The sequence below is a fragment of the Corvus kubaryi genome, unplaced genomic scaffold (assembly GCF_017639235.1).
Source record: "Corvus kubaryi isolate FWS band 111438036 unplaced genomic scaffold, C.kubaryi_AGA036_p1.0 138, whole genome shotgun sequence".
In the NCBI taxonomy this organism is placed as follows: Eukaryota; Metazoa; Chordata; class Aves; order Passeriformes; family Corvidae; genus Corvus; species Corvus kubaryi.
The window spans coordinates 11,976,218-11,998,581 of NW_024580672.1; the positions used below are offsets into that span (position 1 = coordinate 11,976,218).

Here is a 22,364-nt window from a genome sequence, read left to right on the forward strand (position 1 = left end):
AGATAAACAGCCCCCAAAGCCCATCCCTAGCATTGGAACATGATGGCCTTTCACTGCGTCTGATTGGACTTTGTTTAAATCAAAGCCATAAAGAAGGTCTTGGCGAGGAGAAATAAATGTAGCACGACAAAACTTCACCCCAGAGCGCACTGTAAAACTGACAAAGAGGGAAAGACAAAAAGATTTAGACACTTAATTTCCACTGAAGGGGAGATGAGCCCTGCTATAGAAAAGGAGCTGCGCTTTGCCAGATTCCAAGATAGTTTTGTACAAAGTTTCCTCCACAGGGACGATGTGATACCTCCTGTGCCACCTACCAGCAGTTTGAAGGAAGGGGGTGATGGCTCAGCAGAAGAGAAGACGTGTGAAATGATGACAGATCCCAGGACGTGCAAAACATTTTGTCCCAAGGAACGGCAAAAACCTTGAGCTTTGAGTACAAATGACTTTGGAATAGTGGGAGAGCAAGGCACCAGCGGGATGTAGAAGCTCCTCTATTTACCAAGCTTAAGAACAGATGAAAGAGTTCCAGTTTCCTGGCTTCTTGGGCATTTTATGACACTGGGTTTTTTTACCCCTTTTACTTTTAATAACATCTATGGCTGAACATAGTATTTTGAATACCTACAGCACCTTCCAGTTCACAAAGGTACTTCACAAGCAGGATTTAGCACAGCTGTGAGCATCCAGTGCTCAAGACAGAAACCAGGAGTCCTGGCACCATGTTTTGCACCCTCATCCAGGGCAGAACCCCATCCCCAGATTTAAAGCAAAAGGAAAGAGATAAAAGAACAAGCACAAGATACTGCTTTTGAGAAACCTGCCTCATTTGTTATGATAAAGGAGAGCATTATGGATTAGCTGGCAATACAAGGAAGGAGTTGCCCACCTCCCACACATAATTTCCCACAAAATGTTTTTACAAGTTTAAGATGAGCTGCTACATAAAGTTATACAAAACAAAGACTAAAACTTGATGACAGATTTACTTACATAAGGCTCAGGACGTGATGATGCCCTTGCTGTTATAGGACCAGCTCAGAAGGACTGCTCTGCTTTGCTCATTAAACTGCAGAAAAAGGCTGTTTGTGTTTATCTGCTGCTCTGGGAGGTGGGTTGTGCACTGAGAACAAAAGCCACATGCAAGGGCGCATTCTCTCACCCACTGGCACGGGCACACTCAGGGACAGCTTTGCTTAGGACAAGATCTATCTTCAGCACCAGTGGCCACAGAGGACAGAGCAGGGGGGCTCTGGTCAGAATGCTGCAGGGTACCAGCTGCTGGGAAGACCCTCATTTGGTGACCACAAAATTAGTGAGAAGGCACAGAGTAGTGAAGGGTCCTGTGGGAGGAAAAGATGTGTTGAAGCATGGGCCATGTGGTGTGCGTAAATGGAGTATGTGCCAAGGGAATGTCTTCGTATCTCCTGGGAGGGAGGACAGGCAGTTAAAGGTCTGTGCAAGGTGGCTGTGCTCATGTGACAACTCACACAAGAGGAAGGGATGGGAAACACAGGACAGGCAGGGAGAGAACATAGCCAGGGGAAGGGCATTGCACTATTGACACATCCCTCTTCCACCCCCTTGGGAAGGAAAGCTCTGCTCAAGCTCCAAAGTACATGTCTGCCTGAGAGCTTGAACAGCCCCAGCCAAACCTCCTTGCATAAACAAGGGGCTGGGGGTACCTCCAGCACAAGGAAGGGACATAAAGGACAAACAGTGGAGCAGGCAGCTGAAGCAGAGAGCAGAGGACATCAAGGGACCCAAAGGGCTGGCTCTGGACAAGGACTTGCAGATGGAACAATCTAGCCAAGTGTCACAAGGAGCCAAGCTTGCGGCCCTACACAGAGTGATGATTTCAAACAAAGTGTAGGCTCCTGAGCAATTTATCTTCTACAGCAGACCGTGCTCCCAGTTCTCACAGAGATTTGGTCGAGGAAGAAGAGGGAGACGCAGGTAACCATCAGCCCTCCTCCCTTCCTCCATGCTCACATGATCCTTTCCAGAACTGCCATGGGGCAGCTGGGCACAAATGTGGGCTCTTCTTCCACATCACAGCTACAGCCCACCCTGCTCTCCGTGCTGTCCTGGCATATGGGGAACTGTGGACTGGTTGTTATGTCGCTTCTGCACAGGTATCTGCTGTTCATCTCAGGGGAGGGACTTCAGATCAGGCAATTCACCACAGTTTGGGGAAGAAGACAACAGGGTGAGGTCGATCTTGAGCTAAAGGTCCCCCTTCATAGGCTGATGAGCAAGGGATGAATGTGTATATTTTTAGAGGACTGTGAGACCAGTGGTTGAAGCAGAGAATTCAAGGGCATCCTGAAGACTAGTTCCCCTGTAGCCTAGAGCAAACTAGTTCAGCGTTTCTTTATCACATTTTCCTCAAATACGGAATTTTGCAAAAATTGACTCGGACGCTGACCCACTTCTGTGGATCCTGGAAGTTGTATATCAGCAAGTCAGACTGTTGGCATGCTAGCGGTGTTTGCAGAGGCAAATAGCAGAAAGTATGCCAGGAGTCACAACATGAGGCTAAAATCCAGACCTTCTGGCTCCTGTTCTATCCTTGGTGACCTTTCAAAACCACTTTCATACTTTTGCTTCCCTGGTTCTAAAATAAAACCTGTATTTCACAGTCAAGCTGAGAGGGTTCATGTTTGGGCCATACCTCGAGGTGTACACTGAGATAAGTCTATAGAAGGACAGTGCAGTACTATTGCCATTGCTAATACTGCATGACTTACATGATGCTTTCTTTTCAGTATTATTAGGAACAATCCCTGGGAAGATTTTGTTTCACTAAAAAAAGAAATAAGATAGATTATAGACAGCTAGGGACAAAAATAATCCATTCCCATGTGGTTTGTGCTATTTAAAGGGACATAATACCTATTTTTGAAAAGACCAGTTTCAGAAGACAAACAACTGACATCTGTCAACATAAAGAAATTTGGAAAAATAGACTTAATACCATTTCCCAGAAGCTTTAGCTGTGCCTGAGATGACCCAGAGTACAGCAGCAAGTGGGTGGAAGCATGCCCTGTGTGACAGAGCCCAGCAATCTCTTCTGGCAGAACACAAGCAAGGAGTAGTTTTTCTAACCAATTTTTAGAGGAGGATCTTGGTTTCAAGCCAGGAGGTTGAAGGGTGAACAGAGCAGCACAGGACTTGGTGCACAGGGAGAATATTTTGTGCCACGTTCACACATTTCTGTTCACTGTCCTGGCTATAGTCAGGTGGGAAAAAAAAGTGATGCCGTCTGTTCAGCCTGAATTCCAATTCCATATAATGGGCTGAGTTCTCTTCTGCTGAAGTAGCTGGTGGTTGGACAGAAGCCACTGAGCTAACAACATCTGTGCCTCACAATGAACAACAGCTGGAGGCACCAAGAAACTGGCAGAGAGTGGAAATTTGCCCCAGACAGCACGAGATAAAGCAAGAAAGTCTTATTCCTCCTGCATTCCTTCTGCATCCTCCATGGCCATCTGCTGGGGAAAGCTGTCTGCTGGAATCCAGGGGTGCGAGGATGGGCTGAGGTGGGCGTGAGGCTGGAGCTGAAGGATGTGAGCAGACTGAGCAGGGGGACACAGCTGTGGGTACAGGGATTTCACAACATGGAAACCAGGGCAGGATCACTCATGGTTCTGGCATGTCCTGACCCTTATGCAACAGCTGTGAAGCATTGATCTCATCCTGGTCTACAACCTGGAGGTAATTTAGAGATGTCCACAAGGTGGAAAATCCCAAGCCACAGACTCTAGAGTTAGTTTGTGTGCAGTTAAATCTTTGTGTTTTGCTCTGGGACCAGCTAAAACTGCAGCAAAAACATTGGTAAAGACAGAAGGACACATTCAATTAGTGCTGGTGCTGCCCATACAGTTCCTGTCACTAACAATCAGTGGGAAATCAGCAAGATATATCTCAGACACAGCATTCAGAGGGAGATGCTCAGCACATCATTCACTGCTGTCTCATTTGTTCTGAACACTTAAAACAGAATGTTGGGGCAACTACAGAGGGAACAAGGCTGAACATAGAAAAGTAAACTTGCTTTTCTTTGTCTATAATATTAATAGGCATATTATGCAATTTCCTTGGCTTACTGATCCAGCAACTCTAGTTACAAGACAGGATGGGATTTCCTTGAGGTCATTCTCCCAAACTGTGGGAGTTGTTATTTTCCTGGCTCACCCACAAACAGAATGGTTTGCTCTTCTGAAATACTAATGTCCAACTGTTGAAAGGCTTTGCCAATCAAAACATTGTGGCCTTACCCCGTTTTAATAATCTAAGGCATCAATCTCCCCTTTAGTATTTGTTTGATGTGTTCTGCACCCTGCTGAAATATCCCCTCCAGACCTCCCTGAGCTCAGGCTCTGATTGAAGAGAGATGCCATGCATCAGGCCTGCAGCTTTCTCTCTGAAATGTTTAGCAGGGGATGGTGGTAAAACGTATTTATTTTCATGTATTGAGGAAAGACCATATATTCCAGCCTCTTTTTTTTCCATCACTCAGAGATGGGCCTGAGGCCAAAACGGTGCTGCTAAGCTTGTTTTCTATTTAAAACCTTCATTTTTATTAATAACCCTTTACAGCCTACACACCAGCACTGCGGGAGTTGCATTTCCGTGTTATGTCATCGTGAACCGTTATGTATTTAATTCCTGTACCCACAAACCCATATGGACATCATTAAACACGCACCATACAGTATTAAAACTGTGTTCCATAAAGTGTGATTTAGAAAAAAAAAAGGAGCTATGAAGTGGGGATTTCTTTTTTTTTTCCCCTAAGGTCATGGGAAAATGGAGAAGTAGGGGAGAGAGAAGGTTCAGCAGTGCTGCAGGTTAGTTCACAGCTCTCCACGCCTGCAGATTGAGAACCCAGCCTGCCTTATCCACCATAGAAGATTAATTACCCAGGAACTCCAGGCTGGTGATGATGAATTTCTGTTTGGCGGATCACAGAGACAACTTCTACAAAAATTACAGGTTACAAAACAGCAAAAAACCTTGGTGATTTTATTTCTGCCGAGTTAGGTTTCCATCACTTCTCCTTTTCTCCCTAAGAGTTGCCTTTAGCAAGGCAGAAGAGCAGGCTTCCCCATATTGCTGAGGGTTAGTTATCAGGGCCACTAACACATCTGAGGATGGCACAGGGTTTGCTCCCAGTTTCTGTTCCAGCCCCAGACTGGCTCGTCCTGGCTGTAGTCCATGCAAACAGCTAATCCAGCAACGAGGCAACTTGTGTACCTTCTGTCATCCCTCTGTTATCTCTTATGTGGTATTGGTGATGAAAAGATATGGGGAAGGGAGAAAGTGATAGAAGAAATACATCAGAGAGCAAATAAAACCAGTTAACAGAGTACCAGTGGGACAAATAGAAATAAGTGTAGCAATGCTGGGGGAAACAGCACAGAACGCATTGAGAAGGAAGAAAATAATATCCAAGGGATGTAAAGGTTAATGAAAAAAACCAGAGACAGCTGAAAATGACACAAGAAAAGATATGCCAACATGAGGCAGAGAAGCTGATGCAGTCAAGGATAAAGCAGTCAGGTAAGAAAGCAAAAAGAAAGCAAGAGATAAGAACAAAGCACAATGTAAAAATGTCCTGCAAAAGATTTAGGTACATATGTAGAATAGGAGACAACAAGCAAATTGCCTACAACACACACTAGACACCTTACAGTGACCTAGTCCATTATACCAGAATGAGACCTGCCAAGCCCTCTTTGATGGATGAATTCCCTCTGATCACAGAGCAAGCGCTGGCTGAAGTGAACAGACCACAGTGAAAATGGTATCTGACAGGATTTTACAGCAAGTACACCCAACAAAGGTGCTCTACGCAGCCTTGTGCTTATTGCTTTCTCTCAGAGTGGCTGCATTCCCTTATGGAGACTGTATTGATGCTTCATTGATTTTACAGCTACACAATTAAAAGGTCACCTCAAAGATACACATGAAGGTACATACCTAATTGCTTTCATGCCCTTTTTAGTTTTGTGGATTTTTTTTTTAATGAAAAGATGGTAAAAATATATGCAGAAAAAGAGCATCCAGGACACACACAAATTATTTGCTATATCAAACCTCTAAATGATCAGGCCAGTTAAGCCTTTCTGCTGTTTTGTGGCATTTTGTGGCATCTGTGTTTAGGAGTCTCTGAGAGTAGATGTTACCTACCCTCATCCCTTGAAAGCTGGTGACTTATTCCAGTTAAAGCTGTTGTCTTGGCCCCAAAGCCCATGTGCACATACTCCATACCTGCCCATCTCCAGGCAAGAAAGAAGAACCAACATGATTTGCAGAGGGGCTACTGATGAATGAACCTCCTTTGTATCCCAGCCCTCTCCAGCATTTTTCATTCCCATCAAACAAACATACACATGCATATCCACACAAACAACGCTGGGTGCACGTGTGCTCCCGTTGAATTCAATACAGTTACTGTGTAGAAAACGACCCACATGCATAAATGTCTGGGGCAGGAGGAGGCTGCTCTCAGGATGAGGCTGACAGCAAGTTTAATGTTATCTAGCTGCATTACTCTTGAGGTGAAATGTTTTTGACATGTGTCTCTGTTGGGCTGTGTCCTACTTCATTCAAAATCAGGAATTTGCTTCGATGTTTTGAAAATAAAGCCTTAAAAGAAGAAACAGACATGACTGGCAAAACTTTTTCAGGAAACTTGCAAAGGACCACTAAAGCCACAAGCTGTTAAATGGGTTTATTTTTGTCTATTTTGGGTAAGTGCTCTCTTAAACTGATCATCACATATTCTACTTACACAGTTCCATGGCATGTGAGTATATCTGGAGTGAATGAATCTGAAGTGGAGATTAGACTGGAGATTTTCTGAGCATATATTAGGATAGACAAAATCATGTCAGAAAGCAACATTTGTTTGTTAAAACCCAAAATTCTCTGTTTGCTGATATTAATTCAATCTTCCCTCAAACACTGCTTATCCTGCCAGGGATCAGGACGTATTGGGCAATAAACCAGGGATCAGTAGTTTATATGCCTGTTCACAAAAAAATTAAATATAAACTACTTGTCAGAAATCTGCAAGGACAAAATTTTCTGATTTATGAGGATGTCGAATGATTGAGCCAAGACTGTATTAAAAAAAAAAAAAAGCCTTAAGAGAAAGCAGACAAAAAAAGGCAGGAAAAAAGTACTAATTATATAAATCACTGGAGACTGGCCTTCCATAAGAAGAGGGGGAAAGGGACTGCTCTTATGATGCCTATTTCATCCCTTGCCTAACAATCCAAAAGCACGTAACTTTCAAAGAACCGCATTTTTTCACAGGCTGGAAGCACCACAAAGCATCCTTCATCAGCCTGGCCTTTTGGCTGTTCTCCTTCTCCAAATGCAAATGCTACATCTGGAAAAAGCAGTAATCCTCCCTCCTGCCTGAAAGCCTCCTTTTATCTCCGTTCTCCTCAGAACTCCTACTTCTTGCAACTACTCACTCCAACATACTACTTTATTGAAGGGATTCAAGGCTTTCTGCTCATCTGCTGAATGGCTTGCCTCTTACAAAAACCCCAGCTCACCTCTGGAGCTCTCTCACTTGCTAGCACAGGTCACCCTGCCCTCCCTCAGCCAAGCATCTGTAACACAATTCCCTCCTGAACACTCAGATGAGCATGAGCACGATAACAATGAACATTAACAGAAGCTTATTTATCAGGGCTGGCAAGAAAAGCATCTCATTAGCTGGGATGGCCTGTGCAGCTCTGCCATGGGGGCTCCTCCTCCCCCAGGGGATGACACTGATGCATCAGGAGCATTACTGACGCTGTTAAGTGCACGTCCCACAGAGCCCTGCTTTGTGCATTGAGAGGAGACAAACAATAAGAGAGCTTTCCACTGACCTCTCGCTGCAAGAGTTTACAGCTGTTTGCAGCGTTTCTGTAGTACCCTGGCCCTTAGCTTCACTACAGAGATATGTGTGGAGGTGAAGGAACTAAGCCAGACCCAGCAAGATGCCTCAGCATCCAGGTCACCAGCTGCAGGGACTGCAGAGGTTATGTGCAAGCTGAAGAACCTTGCCATTGGGACTACAGAAAGTGCTCAGTTTTCTTACCCATATGCCACCCAAATTTAGGAGCTGTTGCTAAAACGTCCCATCTTGTAGGAAGAAATGTAGAACACTGGCAAGATGTACCGGTTCCCACTACAAGAGTAAAAGCTGCCCCAGTTACTACTCAGTCTACATACCTTGTTTGCATTTGCTCTTATTTTCAGGGGTTGATGACAGCCTTACACCCCACCTTCTGCTCCTGTGTTCTGAATAGCTGAACTAATTGTCCTCACTTGGGGTGAAAATTCACAGCACCGCTGCCATTGTCACGGTGCTGTGGCAGGGCTTTTTCACAGCAAAACCCTTCCTGCTCCTCTTCTATTTCCCAAATATTCTCAATGCCCTAACCAAGGGTTGCACCAGGGCTTACACTTTGATGCATTCATGAGTCCTTTTTCTGCTTGCCAGATGCTGGCACAGAAGAAAGGGATCATCTATGTGGCTGATGCTCTGCCCACTGGAAGAGTTGAGGAATTATGTAGGCAGGACCAGACACACCACAGGACTGCCAGAGGCAGATCAAGTCCCAACCACACAGAGACCTGGGTACCACTGCAGAAGGGGTCACCTGCAAAGCCGTCTGCCAGATGTCTCTGTACGTGTTTGTTTACTCCACAGCCATCCCGCTGCTCAGTAGGGCCGATGAAAACTATTTAGTTTCGGGGATTTGGGACCACATTTCAACAGGAACTGACAGGTTCATTTTCGGTTAAATGTTTTCATGAAAAGAAAGCTCCTCTTTTACTCAGATTTAGAGGATAATCCACATCTCCACAAAATAGTGCATTTTGCAATATGATTAATTATGCATCCTCAAGGACTGTGCAGCTTCCCTAGCAAGAGAGGATGATGTTGCTGAGGTTCAATCACCAGGAGAAGGACCAGCAATCTATCCAATGGGGAGCAGCAAAGACAGCAGCATTGCCAATTCACTAGTGCACCAGGACAGCTTTAAGCCTCTGATGAGCACTGTCTCTGGCATGAGTCACTCACACTTCACTCATGGCATGCTTGGATGGGAAAGGAAAAGGTTTATCTTTTAGATATGGTGCCCCAGCCATCCCAGCCCTACAGTTTTTGCCATGGTTGACTTCTCATAAAGCAAAATAGACATTTTTTGGTCCCAGACATTCAACGTTTTCTTCTTCTTTTATATTTTCAAGCACTAGCTATCTCAGGTTACTGGTGATTTTTTGTGGTGGTTCCCAAATGAGCCCGAACTGCTCTGATTTTTCAAACCCACAAGACTGTAATTGAAAGCAAATGTAATCAGACATATACAATGTTCTGAGGTTCACCACAGTGCACTGCAGTCAGCATTACTGGAGTGGCTGTTAAAACTCCTTGGAGCTGGGAAGCAAACACAGCTTGCAAGAATCCAGCAAATAACCAGCATTTATTAGATTATACTAAAGTATTGCAAAGCCACAGTCAATCCTCTATTCACTATACATCCAAGGTCTGTTTAAATGAACATCTTCCTGAGCTTAGGCCAATTGTTTTAAGAGATGAACAAGGAAACAAGGAAAGAATTCTACTTTCAACACAGCAAATTCTGCAATCCTTACATCAGCGTCAATCTCAAATAGTCCATTACTGTCAGCAGGGTCATTCCAATCAAACTCTGGCATAACTGGAAAAAGAAAGAGGCCCAAAGGCAAAGGGTATCTTTGAACCCAGACACACAGCTCTAGCTGAAGATAAGCAGTAGCAAATCCCTTCCATAAAATTCCCAAACAAGATGCAAGCATTAAAAGAGGGGATGGTGGTGTGTTGGGGGGGGGGGGGGGCCCCCGGTTAATTGAATTCCCACTGGCTCTTGAGTCTGCACTTAAAAGCAGGTCTAGGGTTATCTGTGAAATTTCAATTAAATCAAAAGCTTTGATAACATGATAAGTCATTCCAGAGTTTGGAGTCAAAACATGCTGTTATTTGATCCTCTGCTTGTGTTTCTGGGAACAGCACGCATGAAAGACAGTCAGCAGCAGACCAGTCAGGAAGATGGAAAGGGTGGAAATGAATCCACCAATAGATCACTATGTCTCCTTCAGCCAGAGCCACTTGAGGTCTGGTATTTTTTTATACATACAGAGTCCTAAAGGCACCCCATTTCTCAAGAGACAGAAGACAGAGCAAAGGAGATCACCTCAGACATGTGTAGCACTCCAGGGGATGGCTCCCTACTGCTACAAAAGTTTTTTCTTTCCAGGCTTGCTATAAACAAGATTTTTACCTGCCACAGCATTGGGAGCTGAATGCAAATCTCTGTGATAGACAGAAAACACTGAGCCCTGTGTATGTAATGGAATGGGTTTCTAGCACAAACTCTTTGGTGGCCTGAGGTGAACAGCTTAAGACAGGTACGCCAAAAAATAATAATATGATTCAACCAAGTCAGAACTGAAAGCCAGCTCTCATCTCAACAAAATGCATGAGAGGCAGCAGCTCTCCAGAGAGATGTGACTTGCTTTACCTGTTGTTCAACACCATTTGATTGCTAAGGCTTCCTCCTCTCTCTTCAGAGGCAACTGCTGTATGCAAAGGGCAGTGCCAGAGACTCTCAAAGTCCTGTTTACTGAGGAACTACACCTCTGCTCACCAGAGTTTAGACAGAAATGCTTCACCTTAAATAAATGTGAGATTTCAACTCCACCTGGCCTGTGGTCAACAGCATTAAAATACATTGTACGCAATGCCTTCCCTTGTCACATATAGCACAGCCTGATAAAACGCTATCAAATGTAATGGGATGCCTTACTTTGCCCCTAAACAGCTCAAAATCACACACAGGGTCGCACTAGGCACATGTACATGAGAAAAACACTCCTTTTATATCCAGTGAGGCTACTGATCCTCAACAGTGCTAAAAACAAAGGGACTCTCCAGATAAGCAATGTCAAAATTACACAGCAATAGACAATAGGAAGAGCAGATCACTGAAAAACTCCCATCTGACCCCAGGCACCACTGGGGGATAATTTATCACTCTGGCAGCAACCACCCCATTGAGCATGTCTGTCCCTAGTGCCCTCCTCTTCAGAGTGAAAGAAGATCTTCATTAAGCAATAGTGCGACCGTATTATAGACACAGCAATGACAAGCTGGGCTCTTCTCTGTGATACAATCCTATCTGCAACATAAGCTGCCTATTCTTGCTTTCCAGAGATGTGACACACAGAGGACAAGACAGGCTATACTCAGTTCTGTCATTTAGTGCATAGAAAACTCCACCCCATCTCCTCCTGCCTGGCAGGTGATGAGTCAATGGTGACAGATACCTCAGTGCGCAATTAACCTGCCAGCAGGGGCTCACCAGAGCAAGAAACCCAGATAAGAAGAGGAAGTCCTCATCCCTCTTCCTCTCCTCAGTTCCAGGCTTATCCACAAAGAACATCAGGATCAGACACTTCTCTTCTGTGTGGAGCTAAAGATCTCTTTTCTGTCTATCAGCACGGGCAGTTCAACCCTGTGAGCTGCAAACCAAGCATCACCTGCCTTTAAACAGAGAACTCCAGAAGATGCTGTGGCATTGAGCCAAATCTCTCTAGAAGTGAGTGCTCAAGGATAACTGATGCCCCAAATCCTTCAGAACAAGCTTGATAATCTCTGAATCCAGTTATTTTGGTTCTGATCCAATCCTACCTCATTAGCCCCGGTTTCCCCCACTGCCACAAATTCATAAATTTACCGTTTTGACTTTCTAACTGGTTTTGCATCTAGGAGCACCAGCAGAACAAGCTTTCCTGACAGATTTGGAAGTAATGTTTCTTCCAACATTGAGTGATGATTTTTTAAAACAAATTATTTTTGTAACTGGCCATTTCTAAAACTATATTATGGAAAGGACGGGATTTCCTTATCAGAATCAAATCCTCTTAGCAAATCTTTGAAAGCAAAACTCTGCAATCTGAAACAAAAATTCTGCAGGTAGAGAGCCAGGAGATGCAAGAGGCCTTTCCAACATCACAACATAAATCAATCAGACAGTAAGGAACAGATTTCCCAGTGCCCTGCATTAACTACTCAACTTCTCCAGAGGGAAAGAATTTTATGGTTTAAGTTAAACAGTAAGCAAACCGTTACTTTCAAGTCTACAAAACACGCATTGGCAAATTATCAGCAGTGATTGCTCCTTTAGGATATGAACAAAAATTACTGGACAGAAACAAAGCTCTTGAGCCAACAGGTTTGGCATTTAGTTTTTCTAATGACAACATCTCTGCATTTCAAAACACCTCTCAGTCACTACTCTTCTACAGTGAAAGAAAAAAGAAATTGTTTTGAATTTGTGCTTGTAAACAGTGAACTTTAACTAGCACTGACACTCTCTTGTGTTTCACCCCAGCAAGGCAGTGTCCAGTGCCACTGCTGAAGCTGCAGGGTGTTGGCAGAGCTCTTATCTCATTCTCATACTGATGAATTTCAAGTAAGTCTGTTTATTCTTAATCCATCCTGTGCCCATGACAGCATCCCACTTTTAAACCCTGCAGCCTGCTTATAACCAATCCAGGCAAAGCTATTTCTGTACACTTGGCTGCCAGTGCCGAGTGTCAGTACATTAAACTGTCTTTGCTCCTTTCAGCTCTGTGTCCTTTCACATTCAGGCCTAAAAGCACGAGCTAACCCAAATGTGATACCCAAGGCAAGGGATAAAAGCTCATGCTGTTCCAGCTGCCACTTTTCTGTAGCTATTTTTTGTGGTTGCTGGACCTATTTCATTTAGCATGCTTTCTGTTTTTCCCAGGTTTATTGTTTGATATTTATCTGCATGTAATTTATTTTTTCATTTTCTGAAAGAGTAGCAAAAAAGATTCCAATCTTTTCTCAGGAAGGCTGAGTTATTTTCTGGTATCACCAATGCTGCAGCCAGTAGCAGATTTCATCAATACCCTCCCTTTGATATTCCAGTCCAAATGAGTTTATAAACTACAAACAAAAGGGAAAGTCCCATGTGAAACTAAAGAAGAGACCGAGTAATGCATCTGTTATTTCCTTTTTTCCATTCCTGCATTGGCTTCATTTATTTAAGATAACAATCTCCAAGCGAGACCTTCCCAGAGATCACGAGCACTGATGAAAGGCAGCACACACAGGGGGATCTACAGCCCCACCTCACAGTGGCCGTGTCCCAGACTGAGCTCCTGCTCTCCAGGTCACAGGGGCACAGCTGCGGACTAGCCACACTTGCCTCCTCTATTCCTGGGCTGCCTGACCTCTCAGCCAAGACTGGGACAGTCCCACCCTGTGAGCAGGATACTGTAAAGCACTTCTGAGATCTAAAAGCCGAAGAAACATTTTTCCCACAAATTTAGGTGCTGAGGCCAAATATTACTAGCAATACAGCCCTAAACCAAGCACATTCAGAAAATAATCACAGGTGCTCCACTACACTGAGATACTCAAAGAGCTGTGGTACCTAATTCCCAGTGAAATCAGTGAGAGCTGGGTGACTAAGTAGGAGTAGCCAAGCAAGGCTCTTGGCAATCACAGCCCTAACCCATTATTGCATCCTTAGCTACCTAAATCTTGGTGAAGGTGAATAAATAATTATTTGAGAATATTTTATTTCAGATTTCTGCTGGGGATTTAAATTCAAGGCTGCGGTCAGGCCAGGGCTCACATATTTGATGCCCTTCAGGACAGTGGGTTTTAACTGCCTTATCCTGTCACAATCTTTATTCAGAACTTTTCCCACTCTGTGTTTTATAACATACTTCCCAGGTAAAAAAAATCACACAAAAATAAAACCTCTATCTCTTTTCTGATTTTGCATTTCTTAGGGAAATTAATTTCCATTCTGCATCTCTCAGGTGGAATGAATTTCCCAAATAAAATGCATGCATTGAGCAGTCAAAGTAACGGTGCCAAGTTCAGACTGTAACACCAATTGTCATCAAATGGTGCTGACTGCATTCCTAAATGATGTGGAAGTTATCTGTACTGTAAGTCCTGTAAGAAAGAGCAATCACAAAAAAAGAATGCCAGCTTTCCTCACAGCACATCTGCTCAGAGACTCAGTTGTCCAATGTGCTGGGAAACACAATTCAAAAGCGATGAAGTATAAGTGAAATATAAGAAATTGAATATAAGGGATGAAATGTAAGCAAAAATATTTTCATAATATCAAACAAATCAGAATGCATACAGATATTTCACACATGAAAAATTTTCCTCCTCTACCCATAGGTAATTGAATTTTTATTACAGGGCAGATCAAAACACATTTGGGAAACAGAAATAACTGTATATAAACACAGTCATGCATATGGATAGAAAAAGTGTATTAGGGAGCTGTGCTTTAGGAGCAATACACTCATAAACCAAAGCAGCTTCCTTAACATGGTCACTCCATTACCCTGGCTATTTCTTTCCAGTATCCTTATCAGGAATTTGTAGTACATGAAGAATGAGGGGGGAATCCAGCTTCCATTTAACACTGGCTGCCTGGCGTCAGAGCATCTGAGTGTTATACCAATATTTATTTGATAGATATGATCAGTAAAGCTCATGGCTACAGACCACAATAGAGCATTTCTGTTCTTTAGCAAAGGCACCTTCAGCATTAACTCCATTTTCGGCATCAACCCTCATAATATGTCATTTAAGTCCCCTAGCTTTTCTGGATTTGCATATTGTTTGAAAATTGCTTCATGATTCTTACAGGAAAATTATTCTCAGATAGTGAACACTGCTTTAAATTCAGCTTCTAATATTATTAGTGGTGGTTTAAACAGAAATCTTGTTTGAGCCTGCATGCGTTTCTGTAGGGGTAGTATTGCAGAACTGAATCCTTGGCTCTTGATCTGCTCTTTAGACTGGATCTAGACACAGAAAGAAAAAACAAACTCTCACAAGAGTGGTCTGGCTGTGATATTTTGAACCTTGCTGCAAGAAAAGCCCTAAAACCAGTAGACCATATGCAATGTCTAATTGATTAATCCTACTTTTTGGGTATTTCTGTTATTTCTAGTAAAACAGAATCATTTAAAAAATTGGTTTCTGAGATTTTGTTTGTTGACTGTGAGCCCTGGCCTGACCTCAGCCTTGAATTTAAATCCCCAGCAGAAATCTGAAATTAATCTACCTCTGGTTTAGTTATCAGTAATTATAATTATTAACAGAAGTATCCAGTAAATGAATGGTTTTCAGTGACATGGTGTTTACTTAGAACAATGGATAAATAAAAATGCACTTCCTTCTTACCTTTTCCCATGGCAGTGCAGGATCTGGCCTTTATGTGGGCATGATAAAGGACACAAGCCCAGACACTAAAATGTCACATACTGGAAACATAAGCAGTTGAAAACTGTTCCTCCTGTACCAGGGCCAATGGTTTGAAGCTTGCTCTCCGTGCAAGCTTCCAAGGGAATCCAGGGGGTGGAGCGAGAGCAGCTGAAGCAGCTGCCCCAGGAACACCAACGCTGGAACTCCCAACACTGCCTGGCACATCACTGCTCCCATGGCCTGCCAGCTCCCTTGCAAAAGCCATGCTTTCACCATGTGAAACAGCCTGAGAATGCTCCCAGACCATTCCACACAGGAATTTAGTGTTCTCCTATGGTCTCTCCCATGTCACATGAAGGAAACCTGCTGTTGGGAGCTATCTGGCCTGGAGCTATCTCCATCAGCAGGAGCAGGCTTGGAGAAGACGGTCAGCCAGTACAAATGCTGAGATTTCTTGAGACATCACTCCAGCTCTCCGCCTGTAAGCTGCTGTACCCAGGAGAGATTTAATGGGCTGGAAGAAATACCTTCTGCCTATTGTCACAGGACTCAAAAGCCTGGACCATCACCAAAACAGGAAACAGAAAACCTAAGCTGTGAATCCAACCGAACAAATTGGCCAGATTATTACAGCGTTGGGAAAGCCCAGCCTTTATTACAGCTGGATTGTGTGCTCTCGGCACTGTGGGCAGTCGGAGCACGGCAGCAGTAGGAAATGACTCTGTAGGGAGCAGCCGCTGAGCCAAACACGGCATAACACGGACAGGACCGCACAAAGAAGCAGGGAGGAGGCAAGGGTAGGGCAGATGAAGAGCTGTAAAGAAGAAGCCAGCAACTCTCTTATGAGAGTGCCTAAGGAACTAAGGGAAATTTTGGGTTCTTTCAGGACAATAGGAACAGAAGTGAAGAGCTCAGCTTTGCGGCTGAGTTAAGGCAGCACTACACAGATTAGTGCACCACTGCAAGCCATGGCTCAGCAACTAAAGGCATGGATACCTCTCTGCACATCCCAGCTGCAAGGTAAACTAGACATTTTTGTGTCTTCTCCCTTGAAGTTTAAGCTTCCATGTACTTCTGTCTGGAAGCATGTGCTCAGTCACTGACATGCAATAACTCAATGGACTCTCTGGGCTCAACAACCCAAATGCCCATGGGATTAAGGTTACACTCCTGAAAATTCATTAGTTAATTAAACCCTAGGTTAGGCTTTGTCTTATGAGGCCAAGCTGCTGCAGAAAAACTGAGCAGGTCAACATGAAACTGAAGATCACCTTATTGTGCACAGAGAGGAGACATGAAGGCAGCACAAGCAATTCTGTTCTACCATCCCTTGGTGGCTGAGTCACTTGTTTATTGTTCTTTAACCCAGCAAGTTGAATGCCACGTCTATGCTGACAGATCAACACACAAACCACCTCTGTGCTGAAGGCTAAAAGAAGCAGCTGAAGAAATAGATAAAATAATTAGGATAGTCTAGATGCTGCCCCCAGGCTACAGCCCAACTACCTCCAGTGAGATGAATGATGGACCATGAGGTCCAGGGAAGACCGAATTCACAGGGCTTGGGCACTACTGGCTCACTGTTTCTGGAGGGGCTTGGCAGAGTAACAAAACAAGGGAATAAATTTGGATTTCTCTGGAATCGTGCTCCTTCCTGCAGTGCCTGCTGAGGTTCAGAGTCGCCCTGGAGGTGTCCTTCCCCCAGACCCTACACAGTGGTCCAGTGAGCCTCAGATCTCCTCCCTTCCCCCTCGGTTCACAGAAGAAAAACACTAAGATGTTTCTGTTGGCTTTTACATCATCTTTTTGTAGAGACTAATCTTCAGTTTCAACAATACATCTTTTGTGAAGCACTCCCAGCAGAAACCTTAGACACCTTCCCTAAGATCTGTTTGCTTACAGAAGACGAGGTAGGATTTGTTTAAACCCAGCTAGATTAATGTCTTGCAGACATTAGTGAAGTGAGATTTAATCAGGTTATTGCTCTACATTTTCCAGGGAAATAAATCACACTTATTACTAGGTTGGAATAGGATGCAAGGCTTGGGCTGAGAACATCTAGTCTTTTTTGTTTTTCCAGAGGGGAGTGAAGAGATAACTTGAAAATTCCTGCAAGACTGTCAAACAGGCCCTCTACAACTTTGAGTAGGGACAAGGGACACAAGCCATAATGGCTAGTGTATGTCTGGGATGGGCCTGGGTTCCAATCCCCTGCCTTGCAGAGGTGCTGCAGGGTCTGCATCAGTACAGAAAGCAGACAGGAGTTTTAAGCAGACTCATAATGTCCATTTGAGATCCTCCATGTGAACTCTTCCATAACTCTTGGGACCTAACTCCTCTTCTAGGTGTCTGTTTCTGCCTGGCACATGGGGATGTGTCCTTGCATCACAAATGGGGTGCTGTGGGATCAAGCAACCTTTGCAAACCTACTGGCAGACCCTAAATGGAAACTGTGATAATCAGCAGATCTCAGAGTGTGACAGGCTTATTTTGTTGCAGTGTTTTCTAAATTTGCAATATGTGTTTAACAATGAACAAGCAACTATATTTATTCTCCACAAACATTTTTCTAAATCAAGGCCAGATAGGAAAAAAAAAAAAAGCAGCTCTTCATCCAGACTTTTGATTTAAAACTTCTCTTTCCTTCATTCATGAAACAAAAAAGACTTTGCTCTCAGCAATGCTAGCAGTGTTTTCTTTAGTACACATGCTAATACATCCCCTTGTACAAAACCATGCATGTGCAAGAAACAAAGTCTGGGAAATCAAATTGCAAAGGTTCTCCTCCCTTTTTCACCAGCATGGGAGCAGACAGCTGAAGCCAAATACAAATCTTTCTGATAACTACAGGTTTGCATGTGCTGAAGTGCCCAAACCCCATAAGCTTTGCATCCATTTCCTCTTATCCAGTGGGGCTGTGCAAACACGGGAGAAAGCAAATTACGGTAACAGAGCCTGCAATCAAGTTTCAAATCATGCAACAAAGCAGCACAAAACACAGTGGGACCAAGTCAAAATCCTATTGCAAAGTACAATAAAACATATCCTGTTTGGGATAAAAGAGAAAAGGAAATACCAGGCAAGGCAGCACTGTTGCTTGTAAATACCCTCCTGCCAACACTTTCCCTGGATAAATTAGTCCTATGAACCCTAACTGCATCAGCATGAATCAGCCTGTCTGCTCCAAGGTAAAGGCTACAATCCTGTTTCGTGTTTAATGGGAACTCTTTCCCTCCTCCTTTTCTTGGCTTCCTGCTTAGAAAGAATAGACTCTCCAGAGACAATTTTGGATCTGGACCACAGTCTTGCTCCCTACAGATAACTAAGTATCTCTGGGCAGGAGTACATTTAAAGAAGCAGCTGGTAATTATGAACCAAGTGCTTACTGGCAGGATTTCCCCCTGCTACTGAGCCAATGCTTTTTGGGAACTAAATGACTCTTTGGCGATAACTATCAGGTAAAACCCACAAACCAGGGGAGGTTCCCTCATTAGAACCATGAGCAAGAAACAATGCAAAGGTGGGTGGAGGATGGCTGAAAATTGTGTCTGAGGGTTGCTTGACTTCCCTGTCCTCCACTCACCCAAAGTGGTTGTGTGTAACTGCTGGGCATTTTCTAGGTAGTGCTTGAAAGCAACAAAATCCGTTCCCACGTCTACAGCAGTAATAAAAACAAATGACCTTTTCCTTCCAGCTAATCAAACTGTACTGAGCAGCACTGGAAAACCATCACAACACTTACTCTTTTGGAGGGTTAAGGTCTTCTGGGCGAGCCTCGAAGAACCTGAAGACTTCATCGCACTGTGAAATATGGGGAGGAAGCCGAACCAGCGCCTGCAAAACAAAACAGGGAGTGAGAAGCACTTAGACATAAGCCAAGTTTGAAACCTGGCCTCAAAAATCTAAACTACCAAGCAAGAGGAGGCAAAACAGTCCTGGCAGGGGGAAAGGAATACTGAAGAACAGCATCATGCCTGGCTGCTTACCTGAGAAGACAGGAAACAGAGAGCCCTGACTGTAAATGTCAAGTAGGATTCAATGAACTCAGACAAGCAACAGATCCTAGAATCAGCCAATGTAATTTATTTTGCCACGTGTTCAAGAGCAGAATTTGGTCCACAAGTGCAAAACCATGATGCTGCATAGGTAAGTGCTCTGTGCCTGGGACAGTCTGTGACGTGGGCTTGCACAACACCTCAAACACTGAGGTTAGGGCTTACGGGCCTTATGTCAATGCACACAAATTCAGCACCCACTAAGACAACAGATTAATGTGCTCCATAAAGCTTTCCATTAAGCACTGCCTACACAAAAAGCCGAGTTCGCTAAAAAAACCCCATAACCAAACCAAACAATAATTTGCTCCTAAATTAACAGGACAGGAAGTTTGATTAAGTGTCTGAAAAAACCAAATCAAACCCAACCAAAACAGAGAGAGGCTTTTTCTGCATGAAGAACAGCACATCCTGGCTAACAATGTCTGTGCACTCGCCTTGGCAGAGGGACACAGCACTTGTCACATTCAGCAATAGCTTAGTACAGTCTGGACATCACCCACATTATGTTGAAGCGAACTGGAAAGCGAGACTCAAGAGAAGCACACAAGGCACAAACATGCTATGAATTTGCTGTTCAGAATCTAGAGCCTGATGGTGCCAAAAGAGGTCAAAGAGCTGTTCTCAGCCCACAGAGATGGGGCAGCAGCTCTCAGTGACATGCCTCCGAGACTGCCTCCAGAAATGACAAGCAGGAGAGGAAAAGAGGCTGGACTTCACCTCCTCCTGTGCTAAGTTATGTTGAAAATAGGCCAAAGGTTAAATATAGACCAAGCTTCTTAGAGTTTCTGTAAACCTGTTTGACAAAATGAGATTGTCTGGCTCTTCTCCTAGTTGAAAGTAGGACAAACAATCTTGAAAGACAGATGAAAAACTGCACCAGAGCTAAATGAAGATGCATTAAGGTGAACAGGTTATATTAACCGTGAGACATCTGACTGTTCTTGGTCAGACACACCAGAAGGTCCAACCAAAGCACAAAGGCAGGACAGGGCAGTTGGTTACCACCACAGTGGTTTTTAACAAGGCTCTGAAAGTGGCCAGATTTGTTTCCAAGACCCCATTTTCTTGGGGATGTGAAGGAAAAGAGTTGGAAAAATCCTGCTGTGAAACTGCAGGTCTCCAGTATTAGATGATGGGGTCTTGTTTTGAGGTGTTCAGAAATTCAAAGTCAAACGCTTTCACACCTACAGCTCTCATTTTCTTTGTGAAGGGATGTTATAAAAACATTAGGAAAATTCATTTGGTATCACTAGACCTGTGAAGAATGAGGATCTGACCTTTGGTCATATGCAATTGCACTACAGAGCTGAAAAAGATATCCTGCAAAAAGGAAGCAGCATCAGATGCAGAAGCCAGGCAACAGCTTGGTGAGTCCAAGTGCCAGGGTAAGCACCACTGGCTGCTGCACTAAGGCAGGATGAAAAGGAACAGCTGGCAATCTCAAGCACTATTATGTAAACAAAGGATGCCCTCGTCTCCACTTCTGTGTGTTCAAACTTGCCTGAAAGTGTAACAAAGGTGTGAGCTCTGCCTTTATTCCTACTGTACATAAACACATGCATCCAGCTGGCAAACCAGGAATAACACTGGGAAGTCAGGAAGTGCCCAGGAATAGTAACAATCACAGCATTTTGAAAGAGAAATGCCTCACCAGCATGGACTAACAAGAACATAAACAACACTTACTCATCTGCACCTCAAGCAAGAGACAGCAAAGCAATGCTGTCTAACCAACAGTGGATGGAATTGATATTTAGCACTGGCTCTACTACTCACACCCTTCTTGGTTAGGGCAGGTTACTCAACCTCTTTTCATCAAATTCAGCTGGGATATATCTTCAGTTAACCCCTTACACTGCTGAGCAATAACACTTACCTAATCTGCAGAAAGGTTAGGAGGCTTAGATATTCAATATCTACAGTGTGTTTTGAAATCCCAAAGGGTTCAATCCTGTGCAGTCAATGGGGCAAGAGCAAGCACTGCAAATGATAGGTATCATTACAAGAGAAACACAAACACCCGAGTTACACCCATTGTGGGGGGTCTCAGCATCAGACACCTTCTCAAAGAGCCACCACTTCCCCACAGGCCACAGGTGCTCACCCTTCCCAAGAACCAGGCTCCATATGTCAATACTGAGCTGGAGCACAGAGTGGGTTTTCAGCGACGGAGGAACGCAAAGCTGATGTGGAGATTTTTGTTTCTAAATCAAGGGAAGCTTTGGGAAATCTGAACCTCCTGAATCAGTGGTTGGCTGCCTGGAAATCTCCACAAGCACTGTGGTCCTGCTAAGCAGAAGGGGGTAACTGAAAAGCACCTCTCCGACTCCAGGCTTTTGCAGCGCATGGATAAAAATCAGCCAGTCATTTCCACACCCATCCATCCACCTTCCCACCCTGGGGCAGGGCTGGCTCTTCTGCTTCTGAATCATCTCCCAAAATGCTGCAACTTCCAGCCTTATGCAGATGGACTGAAATCCACCCCATAGTAACTTGCCATTGCACGTTTTATGGGAAGCTCAGGTGTAAAGTCCAGCCAGTCAATTTTTACTTTTTTTTTTTTTTTTAAAGGAACAAAACCTTAAGAAGTGGTAAGAAACTCTAAGAAAGGGTAAAAAAGGTGCAAATGAGTATAAACCCAATCAGAATCCTTCTATTAATTTTTGAATAGCAGCAGGGAGCAGCAACACTGTTTAGCGAAACAAGTGTCTCTTCAGCAAATACACAATATTCACTATGAACAAGTCAAGGCCAACACAGTTCTGGTGAGCAAACAAAAAGTGCATTGAGGAGATGAGTGACATCACTGTCACTCTGCAAGGGGAAAATACAAGCTTCTGGCATTTCCAGCAAGACAGTTCCAGGGCAAAGCTGCAACAGCCTGAAGGAAAGACTGCAGGGTCAAGGGAAGAAGTGTAAAGACAAAGAGGAACACAGATGGTGAAAGGACAGAAAGGACAGGGAAGTGACAGTCTTCT

At 43.9% G+C, this 22,364-nt stretch overlaps 1 protein-coding gene across 2 annotated transcripts in view; it reads right to left on the reverse strand.

Annotated features, from left to right (window-relative positions):
• The window catches only part of SH3PXD2A (SH3 and PX domains 2A), a 210,114-nt gene that overhangs the window by 123,675 nt on the left and 64,075 nt on the right, over positions 1-22,364 (reverse strand). For both annotated transcript variants that reach the window (XM_042019253.1, XM_042019252.1), the window contains exon 4: positions 19,071-19,162. In XM_042019253.1, coding sequence (XP_041875187.1) covers positions 19,071-19,162 — 92 coding nt within the window. The remainder of the gene's footprint in view (positions 1-19,070; positions 19,163-22,364) is intronic.